This window comes from Hypanus sabinus, chromosome 19, assembly GCF_030144855.1.
Source record: "Hypanus sabinus isolate sHypSab1 chromosome 19, sHypSab1.hap1, whole genome shotgun sequence".
Classification (NCBI taxonomy): domain Eukaryota; kingdom Metazoa; phylum Chordata; class Chondrichthyes; order Myliobatiformes; family Dasyatidae; genus Hypanus; species Hypanus sabinus.
Genome location: NC_082724.1, coordinates 52,694,246 through 52,712,477, shown reverse-complemented (window position 1 = coordinate 52,712,477; position 18,232 = coordinate 52,694,246). Strand labels below are relative to the sequence as shown.

The window sequence follows — 18,232 nt, the reverse complement described above, 5'->3', positions numbered from 1 at the left end:
CCAAACTTCCGCCATCTCAAGCGGGATCCCACCACCAAGCACATCTTTCCCTCCTCCCCACTTTCCACAGGGATCGCTCCCAATGTGACTCCCTTGTCCAGTCATCCCTCTCCACTGACCTAGCTCCTGGCACTTATCCTTGCAAGTAGAACAAGAGCTACACCTGCCCCCATACCTCCTCCGTCAGAGGCCTAAACGGTCCTTCCAGGTGAGGTGACTCTTCGCTTGTGAGTCTGTTGGGGTCATGTACTGCGTCTAGTGTTCCCGGTGTGGCCTTCTGTATATCGGTGAGACCTGATGTAGATTGGGAGACCGCTTCACCGATCACATACACTCTGTCCTCCAGAAAAAGCAGTATCTTCCAGTGGCCACCCATTTTAATTTCACTTCCCATTCCTACATGTCCATCCATGGCCTCCTCTATGTCACAATGAGGCCACACTCAGGTTGGTAAAACAACATCTTATATTCCATCTGGGTAGCCTCCAACCTGATGGCATGAACCCCTCCCCCTCCCAGTTTCACCTTTCAGCTAGTTTTTTTTTCCTCCCCTCCCTTCTAACTCTGACTCCTCATCTGTTTTTCTCCAGTCCTGCTGAAGGGTATCATCTTGAAAGGCCAACAGAACTCTTTTCGATATATGCTCCCTGGCCTGCTGAGTTCCTTCAGCATTTTGTGTGTGTTGCTTGGTACTTTAAGGAATGCTTATATGATATTAATCTTCAATACTTTAAAACATTGCTTACTCATGTTGTGTATAAGTTTTGGACTTTTTACATGCAAATCTAGTTTCATATATTTCTAACTCCTTATGAATGTATAACTTAATTGTCATAAGTTTGCTGCACTAAGTGCTTATTGAACTTCTCTGGTTCTCTCTCAGTTTTACTCTATTCAGTTGTAATGAATGAGCATCGGCCAATTTAGCACCCAAAGCTTGGGGGCTAAATCCTGACTCCAGTGTTTAAATGAGTGGAGTTTGGCTTACTGATGAATTCTATATTTCACTCTTAACACACAAGCAGAGCTGCACAGAAGGCTTAAAGGTATAATAATAATAGTCCGCTGGAATGTTCTTTTGAAAATAATGTTCCTGTAATTGAGGCCAGAAGTCTTTATCATAAAGTCAATTTTGGGCTGAGAGAAGCATAATGTTAAAAAAGGCAATATAGATCAAGATAGGAGAGATTTCATAGAACCCTTGTCTGAGCTAGATGGGGAAACGAGATTAATGGACTGTGTATTGCATTGCAGGGAGTACTGATGAACCTGAAACAGGAGAGTAGGGAGGAGTCAACACAAGGGCAGAAATTAGGTTAGTGCACAATGAGTTTAGGTGAATGCTTAATGTCTGGCACAGGCTCAATAGGCGAAAGGGCATGTTTACGCACTGTATGATTCAACAGCTCTCCCAACAAGTGTAATAGTTTATACTTCCGGTATTAATCAGACAGTGATGTGGCTGAATAAGTATGCCACACAGTTTTGCAATGTGGGCTCATTTTCCTCCCAGGGAATTCCAACTCTACAATTTATGCAAATGGCATAGACAGAATCCGTTGTCACTTGCAGCAGTAACATCACAGTTCCAATCAATATGCTCAGTATTAACCATTCGAAAGCAAGCACTGTGGTAAGTGCTTTTATCTAAATGGAGCACACTTACATGACATGATTACACTGGCAGCTCTGTACAGCTGCAGCTCATTCAGGACGTCCAGAAGCTGTTGGACAGTGGCTTGTTTCATTCCCCAAGCCCACATCAGCTCTCTGGTTTTGCTGCTGGGCTTTCGGCCACAAGATTCAATGTTCCTTAATTCCGTCTGGTCAGTGATGATGCGAGAGCCTGTAAGGGAAGTTTTAAGAGAATGAATTTATTTTCCTTCCCTTTCACCAACAAAAAATGCAAGCAAAAGGATTGGAAACAAGCTGATGTTCAATATGCTATGACTAACCCTGCCAGCCAACATCAAAAAAAGACAACAAATTAAAAGAGTCCAATCACAAAAAGAGAAAATCTGCTAATGCTGCAAATCAAAGCAACACACGCAAAATGCTGGAGGAACTCAGCAGGCCAGGCAGCATCTATGGAAAAAAGTACAGTCGACATTTCGGACTGAGACCCTTCATCAGGACTGGAAAAAAAGATGAGGGGCCAGAATAAGTAAGTGGGGGAAGGGAGAAAGAACCACAAGGTGAGAGGTGATACCAGGAGGCAGGGAAGGGGTGAAGTACAGAGCAGGGAAATGGATTGGGGAAAGAGATACAAGGCTGGAGAAGGGCAAATCTGATAGGAGAGGAAGAAGGACATGGAAGAAAGAAAAAGGGGGAGGAGCACCACGAGGTGATGGGCAGCTAAGGAGATAAGTTGAGAGAGGAAAATGGGAATGGGGAATGGTGAAGGAGAGGTGGGAGGCATCATTGGAAGTTCAAGAAATTGATGTTCATGACATCAGGTTGTAGGTTACCCAGATGGAATACAAACTGTTGCTCCTCCAACCTTACATTCTGCCTGAGTAGCCTCCAACCTGATGGCATTAACATCGATTTCTCGAATTTCTGACAATGCCCCATCCCTTCACCATCGTCTCTTCTCCAGCTCTGTATCTCTTTCACAAATCAACTTCCCAGCTCTTTACTTCATCCCTCTGCACCCCCTCCCAGCTTCACCTATCACCTTGTGGTTCCTCTTCCCCTTCCCCCACCTTCAAACTCTGACTCTTCATCTGCTTTTCCAGTCCTGGTGAAGGCTCTTGGGCCGAAACATCAACTGTACTCTTTTCCATAGATGCTGCCTGGCCTGCTGAGTTCCTCCAGCATTTTGTGTGTGTTGCAAATTAAAAGAGGATGGATTTAGTTATCACTGGGCACAATTGCAGAACATCCAAAAAACTCAACAGAGAAAGAGTTTCGAAGAATCATCACTGCTAGCATGTAGGGAATGTTTAAAAGCAAACAATTTATAAACAGAAGAGATCCTGGAGATGCTGGAAATCCAGAGCAACACACACAAAATGCTGGAGGAACTCAGCAGGTCAGGCAGCAACTATGGAGTGGAATAACAGTCAACGTTTCGTGCTGAGACCCTTCATCCAGACTGGGACACATCTCAAACAGACTTCACAGGGGAGAAGCAAATGATATATACAAGAGATTCTGCAGATACTAGAAATCCAGAGCAACACTCAACATGCTGGAGGAACTCAGCAAAATCTCATGTTTATGATTTGCTGTTCAATTGGAATTCTAAATGATTTGTTAGGCAGGATTTCCCCATAAGGAAATCATGTTGACTTTGGTCTCCAATAACTCAAAACCTCAACTTTAATAATTCACTTTTAATGCCTTTCCAACCACTGAAGTCAGGCTAACTGGCCTATAATTTCCTGTTTTTCCTCCTTGCTCACTTTTTATAGAATGGAGTGATGTTGCAGTTTTCTAGACTTCCAAAACTATTTCAGAATCTGGTGATTCTTAAAAGATCAGTCCTAATTGCCTCCACAATGTCTTCAGCAACTTCTTTCAAAACTCTGGGGTTAGTCCATTTGGTCCAGGTGAATTATCTACCTTCAAACTTTTCAGCTTCCCAAGCACCTTCTCCTTAGTAATAGTGACTACACTCACTTCTGCCTCTTGACATACCTGAATTTCTGGCATGCTGCTGGTGCCTTCGACAGTGAGGACTAACACAAAATACTTATTCACTCACCATGTCCCCAATTACTACCTCTCCAGCATCATTTTCTAGTGATGCACACAAAATGCTGGAGTCTAATAACCATTCTCATCTCTCTTTTACTCTTTATACATCTGAAAATCTTTGGTATCCTTCTTTACATTATTGGCTAGCTTACTCTTATATTTCACCTTTTCTCTCCTTATTGCTTTATCAATTTATTTTTGTTGGTTTTTAAAAACTTCACAATCCTCTAGCTTCCCACTAATTTTTGCTATGTTGTATGGCCTCACTTTAGCTTTTATGCTGTCATTGATTTCTATTGTCTCACCTACTGTTTAGAATGTTTCTTCTTCTTTGGGATCAACCAATTCTGAAACTTCAGTCATTGCTGTTCTGCTGTCATCCCTGATAATGTTCCCTTTCCTAACAACTTTGGCCAGCTACTCTTTCATGCCTCTGCATTTTTCATTACTCACTGTAACACCAGCACATCTGATTAGCTCTCCTCTCAAAGTGCAGAGTGAATTACAATCACTGCCTCCTAAGGGTTCATTTACCTTAAGATCTTTAATCAGATCTGGTTCATTATACAACACCCAGTCCAGAATTGCCTTTTCCCTAGAGAGCTCGACCACAAGCTGCTTTAACAAGCCACGTTGTTGACATTCTACAAATTCCTTCTCTTAGGATCCAGCACCAACCTGATTCTCCCAGTCTACCCGTATATGAAATCCTCCATGATCATCATAGCATTGCCCTTTTTTAACTACCATTTTAATTTATACTCCATACCAGGCCACTGTTTGGAGGCCAGTGTACAACTCCCAAGAGATGTAAGTAAGTACTCGATAAGCCAAAAGGCCTGGCTCTGTGTTATGTGACTATATGACTCAGCAGGTCAGGCAAGATCCAAGGCTCCTCAACCTGAAACATTCATGCTGCTTCTCTCACCTCAGATTCTGCCTGACCAGTTGCATGTATACAGCATTTTCTGATGATATTTCAGAGTTCCATACATGTGCTTGAAATTGGCCCAATTCCACCAAAGCATTGTCTGCCAAGATTCAATGTTATTTGTCTTGTGTATATCAAAACACAGTGAAATGTGCTGCTTGCATTAAAGACCAACATACCCAAGCATGTGCTGAGGGCAGCCCTCAAGGGTCACCAGACATTCCAGTGCCCACACAGGATGCCCACAATGTTCAGCAGAAAAAGACGACACCATAGATCCTCAGGGAGAGTAAGCTCCTGAGAGAAATGTTCCCTAGGAAGGGTGGGCTTTATTGGGAGATGAATATATTGCATCTTGAATCAACAATCTTTCGTTGATGAAAGGCCATCAACCCAAGTCTTCAACTCTGCTTCTCTTTCCACAGATGCTGCCTGACCATAGTGTTTCTCTAGCATGTCCTGTTCTCTTTGCAACAGGCATCATTGAGGAAAAGCACATATGCCTGCATGCTTTTAATGCAACCCATAATCAAAGCAATCTGACCTTAACTCTTGCATACTCCCCTAGCTGACATATCAAAATGTCTGCATTTGAGTACAAGAATTTTTAAAAAGTGTTAAAATTAGGTGTTAAGGCAAAAGTTTAATGGTGGAGTCACTGAGTGAAGTTGAGGTTGGGTATACCTGTTTAAAGCATACTTTATCAAAAAATCTATTTAAAAATAGGAAGTAAATATTTAAAAAAGAGGAAATAGTATTTGTGCAAGGAAACAATATTTGAAAAATTTTATTATGAATAATGTTTGACAATCTGTCCCTTATAAAGTAATCTAGCATAATAGACAATAGACAATAGGTGCAGAAGTAGACCATTCAGCCCTTCGAGCCTGCACTGCCATTTTGAGATCATGGCTGATCAATTACTATCAATACCGGGTTCCTGCCTTGTCCCCATATCCCCTGATTCCCGCATCCATAAGATACCTATCTAGCTCCTTCTTGAAAGCATCCAGAGAATTGGCCTCACTACCTTCTGAGGCAGTGCATTCCAGACCCCCACAACTCTCTGGGAAAAGAAGTTTTTCCTTAACTCTGTCCTAAATGACCTACCCCTTATTCTCAAACCATGCCTTCTGGTACTGGACTCTCCTAGCATCTGGAACATATTTCCTGCCTCTATCTTGTCCAATCCCTTAATAATCATATATGTTTCAATCAGATCCCCTCTCAATCTCCTTAATTCCAGCATGTACAAGCCCAGTCTCTCTAACCTCTCTGTGTAAGACAGTCCAGACATCCCAGGAATTAACCTCGTGAATCTACGCTTCCTCTACAGCCAGGATGTCCTTCCTTAACCCTGGAGACCAAAACTGTACACAATACTCCAGGTGTGGTCTCACCAGGGCTCTGTACAAATGCAAGAGGATTTCCTTGCTCTTGTACTCAATTCCCCTTGTAATAAAGGCCAACATTCCATTAGCCTTCCTCACTGCCTGCTGCACTTGCTCATTAACCTTCAGTGACTAATGAACAAGGACTCCGAGATCTCTTTGTATTTCTCCCATACCCAACTCTACACCGTTTCAGATAATAATCTGCCTTCCTGTTCTTACTCCCAAAGTGGATAACCTCACACTTATTCACATTAAACGCCATCTGCCAAGTATCTGCCCATTCACCCAGCCTATCCAAGTGTGGTGAACTATGTGCCTGTCTGGTCTCGCCCCCTGCTGACTGCTCCTGTGGCTCCTCCCACAGGCCTCTGTATAAAGGCGATCGAGGTCTGATCCTCTGCCTCATTCTCCAGGATGGAATATGATGGTCACTTATTGCTGGTTCCTTCTTCAGTCAATAAAAGCCGATATCTCGCCTTACGTCTCAGTGTGAGTTATTGATGGTGCATCAATTTTATTGACTGAAAGTTTTAAAACATGGAAACCGTTTTACGTCCGGAAAGGTTGGATTTGGACCCTCAAGACCCTGAAGCAGCTCTTGCTTTTGAACTCTGGCTTGCATGCTTCCAATCATACTTGGCGGAGCTTCGTGCGACTGACCCTGCCGTTATGTACAGAATTCTCCTCTCGAGGGTCACCCCAAAAGTTTATTCCATTATCTGGGACCTGCCGGCCTACGAAGGGACACTGGACACCCTCAAAAGACAGTACCTGCGGCTGGTGAACACCATCTACGCAAGACATCGTTTAGCTACCCGGCGACAGCGGCCTGGAGAATCGAGCGCCGAGTTTCTCTGAGCACTACAGACACTCGTCCGAGCTTGTGACTGCAAGACGCTCATGGCAGAACAGCATGCGGAGCTGCTAGTGCGAGACGCCTTTGTGACGGGACTGAGGTCAGTGTACGTGCGCCAGCGGCTGCTGGAACACTCAGATCTTACCTTACGCTCGGCGATCGAGACGGCCAACGCTCTGGAAGCTGCGCTGCACAACGCTGATGCTGTCCAGTCGCGCGATTCCCCGCTGGTTCCGTGGACGCCTCAGACCCCACCATCGCCAGCTCCCGGGAGCGAATTCGCCGCTGCCAGTCGAGATTCCACGAGCACCCCGAACCCGACCATGGCGGTGGCCCGTCAGAAGCCTGTGCTTTGTTATTTCTGTGACCACAAAAAGCACTCTCGAAAACGCTGTCCAGCGCGAGAAGCGACCTGCTCCAGCTGCGGAAAGCGGGGCCATTTCGCCAAGGTCTGTAAGTCTAAACTGCGAGCGGAATGCAGCACTGCGGGTGAGACAAGGGGGCCGCCATCTTGCATGCCCGGATGTGGACGGCCATCTTTGTCGGCGTCAGCATGCCCCGCCCCCGACCCTCCGATGCTTACCGGGTACCCCGGATGTGGGCGGCCATCTTTGTCGACGTCAGCATGCCCCGCCCCCGGCCCTCCGATGCTGACCGGGCACCCCGACGGCGATTCAACTCTGGCCACTGTAACTCTCGACCAAAGCGCCCCACACTCGCTTGCAAGGTCCATGATGGACATCCGGGTGGAGGGGCACAGGACTAGATGCCTGTTTGACACGGGCAGCACTGGGAGTTTTATTCACCCGGACACAGTGCAACGCTGCGGACTTGCAACGCGGCCGGTAAGTCGGAGGTTCCATTTGGCTTCTGGGTCGCAGTCCACAGACATCCGGGCAGGTTGTGTAGCGACTTTGGTGGTGCAAGGCACAGAATATCGGAACTTTGAGCTCCTGGTCATGCCTAATCTGTGCGCACCTGTGCTATTGGGGCTGGACTTCCAGAGCCATCTCGAAAGTGTGACTATGGCATATGACGGGCCCCTCCCACCACTCACTGTCAGGAATCCTCAGTTTTGTGGGACTTCTTCACATACCCCGCTACTGACCACACACACACACGGACACACACATCCCATCCAGAACCAGGCCAACAGCTGCGCTACCGACACCACTTGCAGCCTCTCCACTCTCAAGATCCCTCCCCCACCGCTGTTTGCCAACCTGACCCCTGACTGTAAGCCTGTGGCAACTAAAAGCAGGCGGTACAGTGCGGAGGACAGGGCCTTCATTCAGTCAGAGGTGCAGTGGCTGCTCAGGGAGGGGATCATTGAGCCAATCACAAGCCCTTGGAGGGCCCAGGTGGTCGGATGGTGGCCCCACCCCCCCCCCCCTCACGAACTCCTATTCTCTTTTCCCAGGAAGTCTGTCACTCTACCAGTTTGGCTGATGTCCCCGGGGCCAGTGCTGCTCCGGAAACATGTGAGGAGCAATAAATACTCCCCGCTGGTCAAGAGGGTTCACCTTCTGCATGCGAACCCCCAGTATGCTTACGTGGTCTTACCTGATGGGTGGGAGGACACGGTCTCCATCCACGACCTGGCGCCCGCAGGTGCAGCAGACCACTACCCTGAACACTCTCCGGTAACTATGAACCCTGTACCCGAGGTGGCACCGCGCTCACCAGGCCCTACATGGACTCCTCATGACACTTATATACCAGGTGCCGCGCACATGCATGAGCTGGAACCAGCACAACCTCCGTCTCCTGTGCAATCACCAATGTTGCCGGCATCGGTGCAATCACAGCCGGTGCTACATAGATCGCAGCGACAGATTCGACCACCTGATAGCCTTGACCTGTAAGAAACTTCGCCACATGGGGACTGAGGAGGGTTGAATGTGGTGAACTATGTGCCTGTCTGGACACGCCCCCTTCTGACTGCTCCTGTGGCTCCTCCCACAGGCCCCTGTATAAAGGCGATCGAGGTCTGATCCTCTGCCTCATTCTCCAGGATGGAATATGATGGTCACTTATTGCTGGTTCCTTCTTCAGTCAATAAAAGCCGATATCTCGCCTTACGTCTCAGAGTGAGTTATTGATGGTGCATCACCAAGTCACCCTGAATTCTCCTAACATCCTCATCACATGTCACACTGCCACCCAGCTTAGTATCATCAGCAAACTTGCTGATGTTATTTTCTATGCCTTCATCCAACTCATTAATGTAAATGGTAAACAGCTGTGGTCCCAATACCGAGCCCTGTGTCACCCCACTAGTCACCACCTGCCATTCCGAGAAACACCCATTCACCACTACCCTTTGCTTTCTATCTGCCAACCAGTTTTCTATCCAAGTCAATGCCTTCCCCCCGATGCCCTGAGCTTTGATTTTACCCACCAATCTCCTATGTGGGACCTTATCAAATGCCTTCTGAAAATCGAGGTACACTACATGCACTGGATCTCCCCCGTCTAACTTCCTGGTTACATCCTTGAAAAACTCCAAAAGATTAGTCAAGCATGATTTACCCTTGGTAAATCCATGCTGGCTCGGCCCAATCTTATCACTGCTATCTAGATATGCCACTATTTCATCCTTAATAATGGACTCTAGCATCCTTCCCACCACCGATGTCAGGCTGACAGGTCGATAGTTCTCTGTTTTCTCCCTCCCTCCTTTCTTAAAAAGTGGGATAACTTTGGGATAAAAAGTGGGATTAGCCATTCTCCAATCCTCAGGAACTGATCCTGAATCTAAGGAACATTGGAAAATGATTACCAATGCATCCGCAATTTCCAGGGCCACCTCCTTTAGTACCCTAGGGTGCAGACCATCTGGACCTGGGGATTTGTCAGCCTTTAGTCCCATCAGTCTTCTCATCACCATTTCCTTCCTAATGTCAATCTGTTTCATTTCCTCTGTTACCCTATGTCCTTGGCCCATCCATACATCTGAGACTGCTTGTGCCTTCCTTAGTGAAAACAGATCTAAAGTACTCATTAAATTCTTCTGCCTTTTCTCTGTTTCCATAACAATTTCACCCAATTCATTCTTCAAGGGCCCAACATTGTTCTTAACTATCTTCTTTCTCTTCACATACCTAAAAAAGCTTTTGATATCTTCCTTTATATTCCTGGCTAGCTTGCGTTCGTACCTCATTTTTTCTCCCCGTATTGCCTTTTTAGTTAAGTTCTGTTGTTCCTTAAAAGCTTCCCAATCATCTGTCCTCCCACTCACCTTAGCTCTGTCATACTTCCTTTTTTTTAATGCTATGCAATCTCTGACTTCCTCTGTCAACCACTGTGGCCCCTTTCCCCCCTTTGAATCCTTCCTTCTCTTGGGGATGAACTGATTTTGCACCTTGCACATTATTCCCAGGAATACCTGCCATTGCTGTTCCACTGTCTTTTCTGCTAGGCTATCCATCCAGTCAACTTTGGCCAGCTCCTCCCTCATGGCTCCATAGTCTCCCCTGTTCATCTGCAACACTGACACCTCCGAGCTGCCCTTATCCTTCTCAAATTGCAGATAAAAGCTTATCATATTATGGTCACTATCTCCTAATGGCTCCTTTACTGCGAGATCGCTTATCAAATCGTAACACTACGTAACACTAAATCCAGAATAGTCTTGCCCTGGTCAGCTCTCTTACAAGCTGTTCCAAGAATGCATCCCGTAGGCACTCTCCAAACTCCCTATCCTGTGGTCCAGCACCAACCTGATTCTCCCAGTTCACCTGCATGTTGAAATCCCCCATAACTACTGTGACATTACCTTTGCCACATGCCACTGTTAACTCCCTATTCAACTTGCACCCAATATCCATGCTACTGTTTGGTGGCCTGTAGACAACACCCATTTGGGTCCTTTTGCCCTTACTGTTCCTCAGTTCTATCCACACAGACTCTACTTCTCCTGATCTTATGTCCCCTCTTGCAAAGGACTGAATCTCATTCCTCACCAACAGGGCCACCCCACCCCCTCTGCCAACATTTCTGTCCCTACGATAGCACATATACCCTTGTACATTCATTTCCCAGGTCTGATCTCCCTGCAGCCATGTCTCCGTTATCCTTACAACATCATAGTTACCCATTCGTACCTGGGCTTCAAGCTCATCCACCTTATTTCTGACACTTCGTGCATTCAGATATAGAATTTTAACCCATTTCTCCTCTCTCTGTTTGAATCGCTGCCTATTGTGCTTAACCCAGCTCCCTGAACTCCCATCGGGCTATACGCCCCTAGAATTTTGTTGTCCTCCCTAAATTTACTTATTCTTTCAACACATTTAACTCCATGTTCCGTCAGACCATCCCTCTGTACATGCGTCCTCTTTATCACTTGTTCCGCCCCACCTTCCTCTACTACACACATAATATTCTGGAACCGTATAGTCCCCACCTGTCCTTTATTCTTCCCCTCCCTATTCTCTCTCACATTCTGGATCCCCGACCCCTGCAAATTTAGTTTAAACCCCCCCCCAAGAAGCACTGGCAAACTTCCCTGCAAGAATGTTAGTACCGCTCCAGTTCAGGTGTAAACCGTCCCTTCGGAACAGATCCCATCTTCCCTGGAACAAAGCCCAATTATCTACAAACCTGAAGCCCTCCCTCCTGCACCATCCTCTCAGCCACGTATTAATCTTTATAATCCTCCTGTTCCTTGCCTCACTCACACGTGTCACAGGTAGCAATCCTGAGATTGTTACCCTGCAGGTCCTGCTCTTCAGCTTCGCACCTAACTCCCTGAACTCCCTACGCAGGACCCCCTCACTCATCCTACCCATGTCATTGGTCCCTACATGGACCACAACATCTGGATTCTTGCCCTCCCTCTCGAGAATAACCTGCACCCGATCTGAGATGTCTCGGACCCCGGCCCCAGGGAAGCAACATACCATCCAAGACTCCCAATCTTCCCCACAAAATCTCCTATCCGCCCCCCTGACTATACAATCCCCCATCAATACCGCTCTCTTCTCTTCCCTCCTCCCCTTCCTAGTCGAGGGTCCAACCTCAGTGCCAGAGACAGGACCACAGCAGCTTGTTCCTGGTAGGTCATCCCACCAACAGTATCCAAAACGGTATACTTATTTTTGATGGGAACGGCCACAGGGGTGCTCTTCTCTCTCTGTCTGCACCCCCTGCCTCTCTTGACTGTCACTCATTTGCCTACCTCCTGTCTTTTCGGTGTGACTGCCTCCCGATAACTCTTATCTATCTCTGCCTCTGCCTCCCCAATGGTCCGTAGTTCATCCAGCTCCTGCTCCACTTCCCTAACTCGGTCTGATAGGAGCTGCAGCTGGATGCACCTATTGCAGGTGTGGTCATCAGGGACAACTGTGTTGACCCTGACCTCCCACATACTGCATACGGAGCACACCACTGTTCTAACTGTCTCCCCCATTACCTGATCCTAGATTAGTCAGAATAAATGAAAAGCAGGCTCCTTGTCGAAGTCCTCTTGCGCCGAAGCCCACTGAGCCAAAGCCCAGCACTCTGCTCCTGCGCACTCTGCGGCCTGCACCGACGCTGCCCGCTCCTGAAAGTGGGTCGCTTTTCAAAGCCCACGCTCGCCGCTGATGTCACCTGCGCTTGCGCAGCTTTACCTTCCTCCTCAGGTACTCTCCAGGTAGGTCCGATTGTCGATTGTAATTTACAACTAAACACTGACTGGAAGTGCTGAGTTAGCTATACGGGGGGGGGGGGGGGGGGGGTGATTGATAAGTTCATGGCCTAAGGTAGAAGGAGTCAATTTTAGAAAACCTAGCACATTTATTTTTCAACATAGTCCCCTCCCCTACATTTACACACTTAGTCCAGCGGTCATGGAGCATACGGACCTTGGACCTTCAGAAAGCGTCCACAGCATGGGTGATTGATAAGTTCGTGGCCTACAGTAGAAGAAGATGTTATTAACTTCAAACTTTCTACATAATCACTGCATGTGCATGTAACAAGAGTGATATAACTCATCTCCTTCTACCGTAGGCCACAAACTTATCAATCATGCATGCTGTGGACACTTTCTGGAGGGCAAAGATCCGTATGCTCCACGACCGCTGGACTAAGTGTGTAAATGTAGGAGGGGACTATGTTGAAAAATAAATGTGCTAGGTTTTCTAAAATTGGCTCCTTCTACCTTAGGCCACAAACTTATCAATCACCCCTTGTACAAGGAGATACATAATTAGAATAGTATCAGTTTATTATCACTGACATATGTCATGAAATTTGTTGTGTTTTACAGCAGCAGTACAGTGCAATAGATAAAAACACATACAGAAGTTAGAATAAGAAATATTTTAAAAATGTAGAATAAAATGAGAGCAAAATGTGAGGTAGAGTTCATGGGTTTCTTGTCCATTCAGAAATCTGCTGGCATTAAGTGTGTGTCTTCAGGTTCCAGTACCTTCCCCCTGATGGTAGCAAAGAGAAGAGGATATGTCCTGGACGATGAAGGTCCTTAAAGATGGATGCCACCTTCTTGAGGAATTGCCTATTGAAGATGCTCTCGATGCTGGAGAGGCCAATGCCCATGATGGAGCTGGCTGAGTTTAAAACCCTCTGCACCTTTTTTTCGATCCTGTGCAGTGGCCCCTCCAAGCCAGACTAGTGCAAATGCTCCCCATGGTGCATCTGTAGAAATGACATAGCAAATCTCCTGAAAGACCCCAAATGCAATATAGCTACTGATGTGCATTCTTCATAAGTGCTTCAAGATGTTGGGCCCAGGAAAGATCTTCAAGGATGCTGACACTGAGAAACTTGAAACTGCTCACTCCTTGCACTACTGACCCCTCAGCATTCTCTCGACTTCCCCCTCCTGAAGTCCACAATCATTTTGTTGGTCTCATTGACGCTGAGAGCAAGGCGGTTGTTGCAAAATCACTCAACTTCCTGATCTATCTCACTCTTGTAAGCCTCCATGTATCCATCCGAGACAATAACAGTTGTTATCAGCAAAATTGATAGATGGCATTTGAACTGTGCTGAGTCAATTAAACAGGTTACAGTATCTTAGATCTAGATTACAGATACATAGGTTTAAATTTTTACTGAGCTATCTCCTGTGGAACTTGAAAGACTGAATTAGTATTACCACCACTCACTAACACAGTCTAGAGACCCACAAGATTCACACAACACTTGAGTCTTTAACATCAGAAGAGAAATTAGGTCCATTTTACCAGCACCAATTTTCTGGCAGAGGGAGCTTTCTGTCATTTACCTATTCTTTTTGACCTTTGCCTTTTCATCTATTTTTCCAATTCCTTTTAAAGATTAAATATTGAATGTGTTTTCCACTATCACCTCGGGCAATCTAAAAGTACAGATGGAAAATAAAAGGAAGATCAAAGTTCAAAGTATTTTTTATTAAAGTATCTATATGTTACCATTAACTCTCTTAAGATTTATTTTCTTGCAGGTGTGTACAGTAATTCACAGGGGCAGGCAGGAGTGTAGCAGTTAGCACAATACTCTACAGTGTCACTGTAAGATTGGGGTTCAACTCCCACCGCTGTCTGTAAGGAGTTTGTACGTTCTCTCTGTAGCCATGTGGATTTCCTCAGAGTGTTCTGGTTTCCTTCTACATTCCAAAGGTGGATGGTTAGGGTTAGTGAATTGTGGGCATGCTACGTTGGTGCTGGAAGTTTGCTGACATTTGTGGACTGCCCAGCTCAACCCTCGCTGATCGGATTTGAAGCAAACAGGCACTTCACTATATGTTTTAATGTAAATGTGATAAATAAAGCTAATCTTTAATCTTTCAAAAGAAAAAAAATCAGAATTTATGAAAACAATACATAAACAAAAACAACCAATTTCCAAAAAAAGATAAACTGCAATTTTTTTTTTAAAAAAATCCTGAGAACACGAGTTATAAAAAGTCCTTGGAAGTCCTTGATATGGCACTGCCATTGACACCAGTGTCAGATGGGCATATTGTAAAACTGGCCCTATATACACATTACAGAGACCAATACATCATCTGTCTTGCATGAAGGACAATGAGTACCTAGGATGTGGTCTACACTGACAAGCTCTATAAAAAGACCTTCTGCCAAAGCCCAAAGAAGTCACGCAATGTCTGCAATACAAAGGTTTGTGGGAGATATTTCATCATAAATTTATTTTTGTTGTTGGCATACAAGATAAAGTATAATTGACACAAAATTAGCTTTTAGAGTCACAGGGAACCACAGTGCAGAAGCAGGCTCTTCAGTCCATAAAGTCCATGCTGAACTGTTATTCTGCCTCATCCCATCGACTGGCACCTGGACCATAGCCCTCCATACACCTCCCATCCATGTACTCTTCTTAAATGTTAAAATTGAGCCTACATCTATCACCTCCACAGCAGCAACAAAGTATGTCACACAATGAGTACTAACACGTTAACAAATTATATATTAACTTAACACGTGTGCAAGTAGTCAGAGGGGCGGAGGGGCATAGCAAAGTCAAGATGGCACTAAATGGCAATTCCTTTGCTTGCATCTTTGGAATCATATCTATTTCTATCTTTGATATCTCTTTTGTTTTCCTTTTCAAGGTTCTTTTGAGGACCCTGACCTAGAGTTACACTCTGTCTTTTGTTCTTTGTGGAAATGGGACTTGCTCTCAGGGCCTCCTGACCAGCCTGGAAGGCAAGCGCAACTTCAGGGTTCTGGATTTTTGTGGCTCTGGAGATGGGCTGATTCTTGGCTGACGCCCCTGACAGAGACAGAACATGGGGAGTAGCAGGTTAGCTGCTGGGGGTTGTGTGTCCAGAGACCTGAGCCTTTCTGGGACCGACTCTCTGGGCGCAGAGCTCACAAAAAGTGATGCGTTAGATTTTTAACATTGTAAATCAGCAAGTTGTTTGTTACGTCTCCCCTCTTACTGAGAAATGGGGACTCCTCTTTTTCCCTTATCAGGGAGAGAGAGCCTGTGGTATGTCAAATCGCTGGGTGAATGAGTAGTTTCCGTGTCTTGTTTCATGTAAATTTGCCAATGACACAATTGTCAGGAGACTCTCAGATGGTGACAAGGGGGTGTACAGGACTGAGGTAGATCAGCTGGTTGAGTGGTATCACAACAACAACCTTGCACTCCACATCAGTCAGACCAAAAAGTTGAATGTGGACTTCAGGAAAAGGAAGTTGAGGGAGCACACACCAGACCTCATCAAGGGGTCAACACTGGAAAGAGTGAACAGCTTCAAGTTCCTGGGGTGGCAACTTCTCTAAGATCTATCCTGGGCCCAACAAATTGATGCAATTATGAAGAAGGCACACCAGCAGCTTTAGTTCATTAGGAATCCAAGGAAATAGCGTATGTCACGTAATACTCTAACAAATTTCTGTAATGTACCATGGACAGCATTCCAACTGGATGCGTCATCATCTGGCATGGAGGGGCCAATACACAGGATCAGAAAAATTCTGCAGAGGGTTGTAAATTCAGTCAGATCCATCATGAGCACTAGCCACCCCACTATCAAGGACATCTTCAAAAGGTGATGCCTCAAAAGTGGCAGCATCCATCATTCAGGACTCATACCAATAAAGCCATCCCTTCTCATTACTACCATTAGGGTGGAGGTACAGGAGCCTGAAGACACACACTCAATGTTTTAGGCACAGCTTCTTCACATCCACCATCAGATTTCCGAATGGATAATGAACCATGAATATTACCTCACTATTTTTGCTCTCTTTTTGCACTAGTTATTTTGAATATATTTCATTATAATTTATAGTATGTATTCTATACTACGACCACAAAGCAGTAAACTTCAAAACATACGGCAGTGATAATCAGCTTGATTCCGATTCAATCAATTTCAGAATGCAAGCAAGCCATTCTCGATCCCAAGAGACGGTCATTGAAAAAGGCAACGAGCCTTCCGTACGGATGTTCAGCTAATAATTCTGCCTCTGTTTAATCACCCCCGTTTGCAGCAACATAACGAAATCGCAGACTATGAACCTTCGAAAGGTTCATAGGCCAGGGAATGATGCCCTGACACCCCAGTTATACCTGAATTTCACGGGGGAGTGTCGCTCCGCCAAAGTAATTAAATAAATAATGTTCTCGGTAATTCCGATTTGACCAGAATTTAGATATAACGAAATTAGGAGCCAGAAGCGTCAAGTCTGATTTCGCAAAATTTATTGAGCAAGAAAGCAGCCGTGCAAGTAACGCTGGTATTGAAGAGGGCGTTGCTGGGGGGGACCAGCTGCCCTTTACGCATCCGGTTACCTCATTGTTTCCCAATTGCACATGACTGAAGCATGAATGAAATCTGAAAAACTTCCCTGACGCTAATGACATAGCGACACTGCAAGGGTTACCATAAATCAGTACTGAATAATGGCGAATTAAGTCAGTATAAACAAAAGCTCTTGTCAAATCGGGTGAAAATTGCTGGAAACACTCTGGAGGCCAAGCGGCATCGGTGGAGAGAGAAACTGAGCTAATGTAGAGTAGTAACCACGAGGAAATCTGCAGATGCTGGAAATTCGAACAACAACACACACAAAATGCTGGAGGAACACAGCAGGTCAGGCAGCATCTATCAGGAGAAGCGCTGTCGACGTTTCGGGCCGTGACCCTTCGTCAGGACGGTGTGTAATGTAGAGTAGTATACCCTTCATTTATTTTTCTCTCTCTACAAATGGTCCCAGACCTCTGAGCGTTTCAAACTCTTTTTAATTCCAGGTATGGTTTTTGAGTTTTAGTTTTCTGACCACGAAGATGCTTCGGCGGTGATCAGCAAAAAGGACCGGTGGAACACAGTCTCAAACAGCGAGGACTGATATATCCAAAAGTCGGGGGCTCCTGAAATACTTTAAAACTGACCCCCCCCCCCCCCCCGCCAAGCAGCAATTATTCTTAACAACTGACCCGCAATCACTCACCAAACTGACGCCATACTCCGGTAGCCAAGGTGTCCATCAGCAAATAAAACTCTTCCATAATTTTGGCGGGAATGTCATAAATAAAATATTGAGAAGTCAGTGTATTTCTCTGCTGCTGACTCCTCTGTCTCCCACTTAAATCCATCCTGATTGAAAACCACCAACTGACTGGCAGAGCGGAAGACACACAATTTTCTTCAGTATTTCGAAAGGAAATACTCTGACAGATTGCACCCCTCCTTCGCGTCACGGAGAGGAAATGCCGAACTGAAACTGCGTGTTATCAGCAGCAAGTGATGTGTTTGGTGACTGTACTGTATCGAGTATTTCCCCAGTTCCCAGTGCATCGAAGCTACATACTAGACGCTTGTTCCGTATAAAAAACAAAACACCGCAGGGGCTGAACACTGGAAATATAACAGAAATTAAAAAAAAA

The 18,232-nt window shown here is 45.6% G+C and overlaps 1 protein-coding gene across 1 annotated transcript in view; it reads right to left on the bottom strand.

The window, feature by feature from the left end:
* The window catches only part of LOC132377925 (interleukin-1 receptor-associated kinase-like 2), an 85,634-nt gene extending 67,683 nt beyond the window's left edge, over positions 1–17,951 (bottom strand). The window contains exons 1-2 of the mRNA XM_059944412.1: positions 17,797–17,951; positions 1,667–1,846 (exon numbers count right to left, since the gene is read on the bottom strand). Coding sequence (XP_059800395.1) covers positions 1,667–1,846; positions 17,797–17,941 — 325 coding nt within the window. The 5' untranslated portion in view covers positions 17,942–17,951. The remainder of the gene's footprint in view (positions 1–1,666; positions 1,847–17,796) is intronic.
* Between the last annotated feature and the right edge of the window lie 281 nt (positions 17,952–18,232).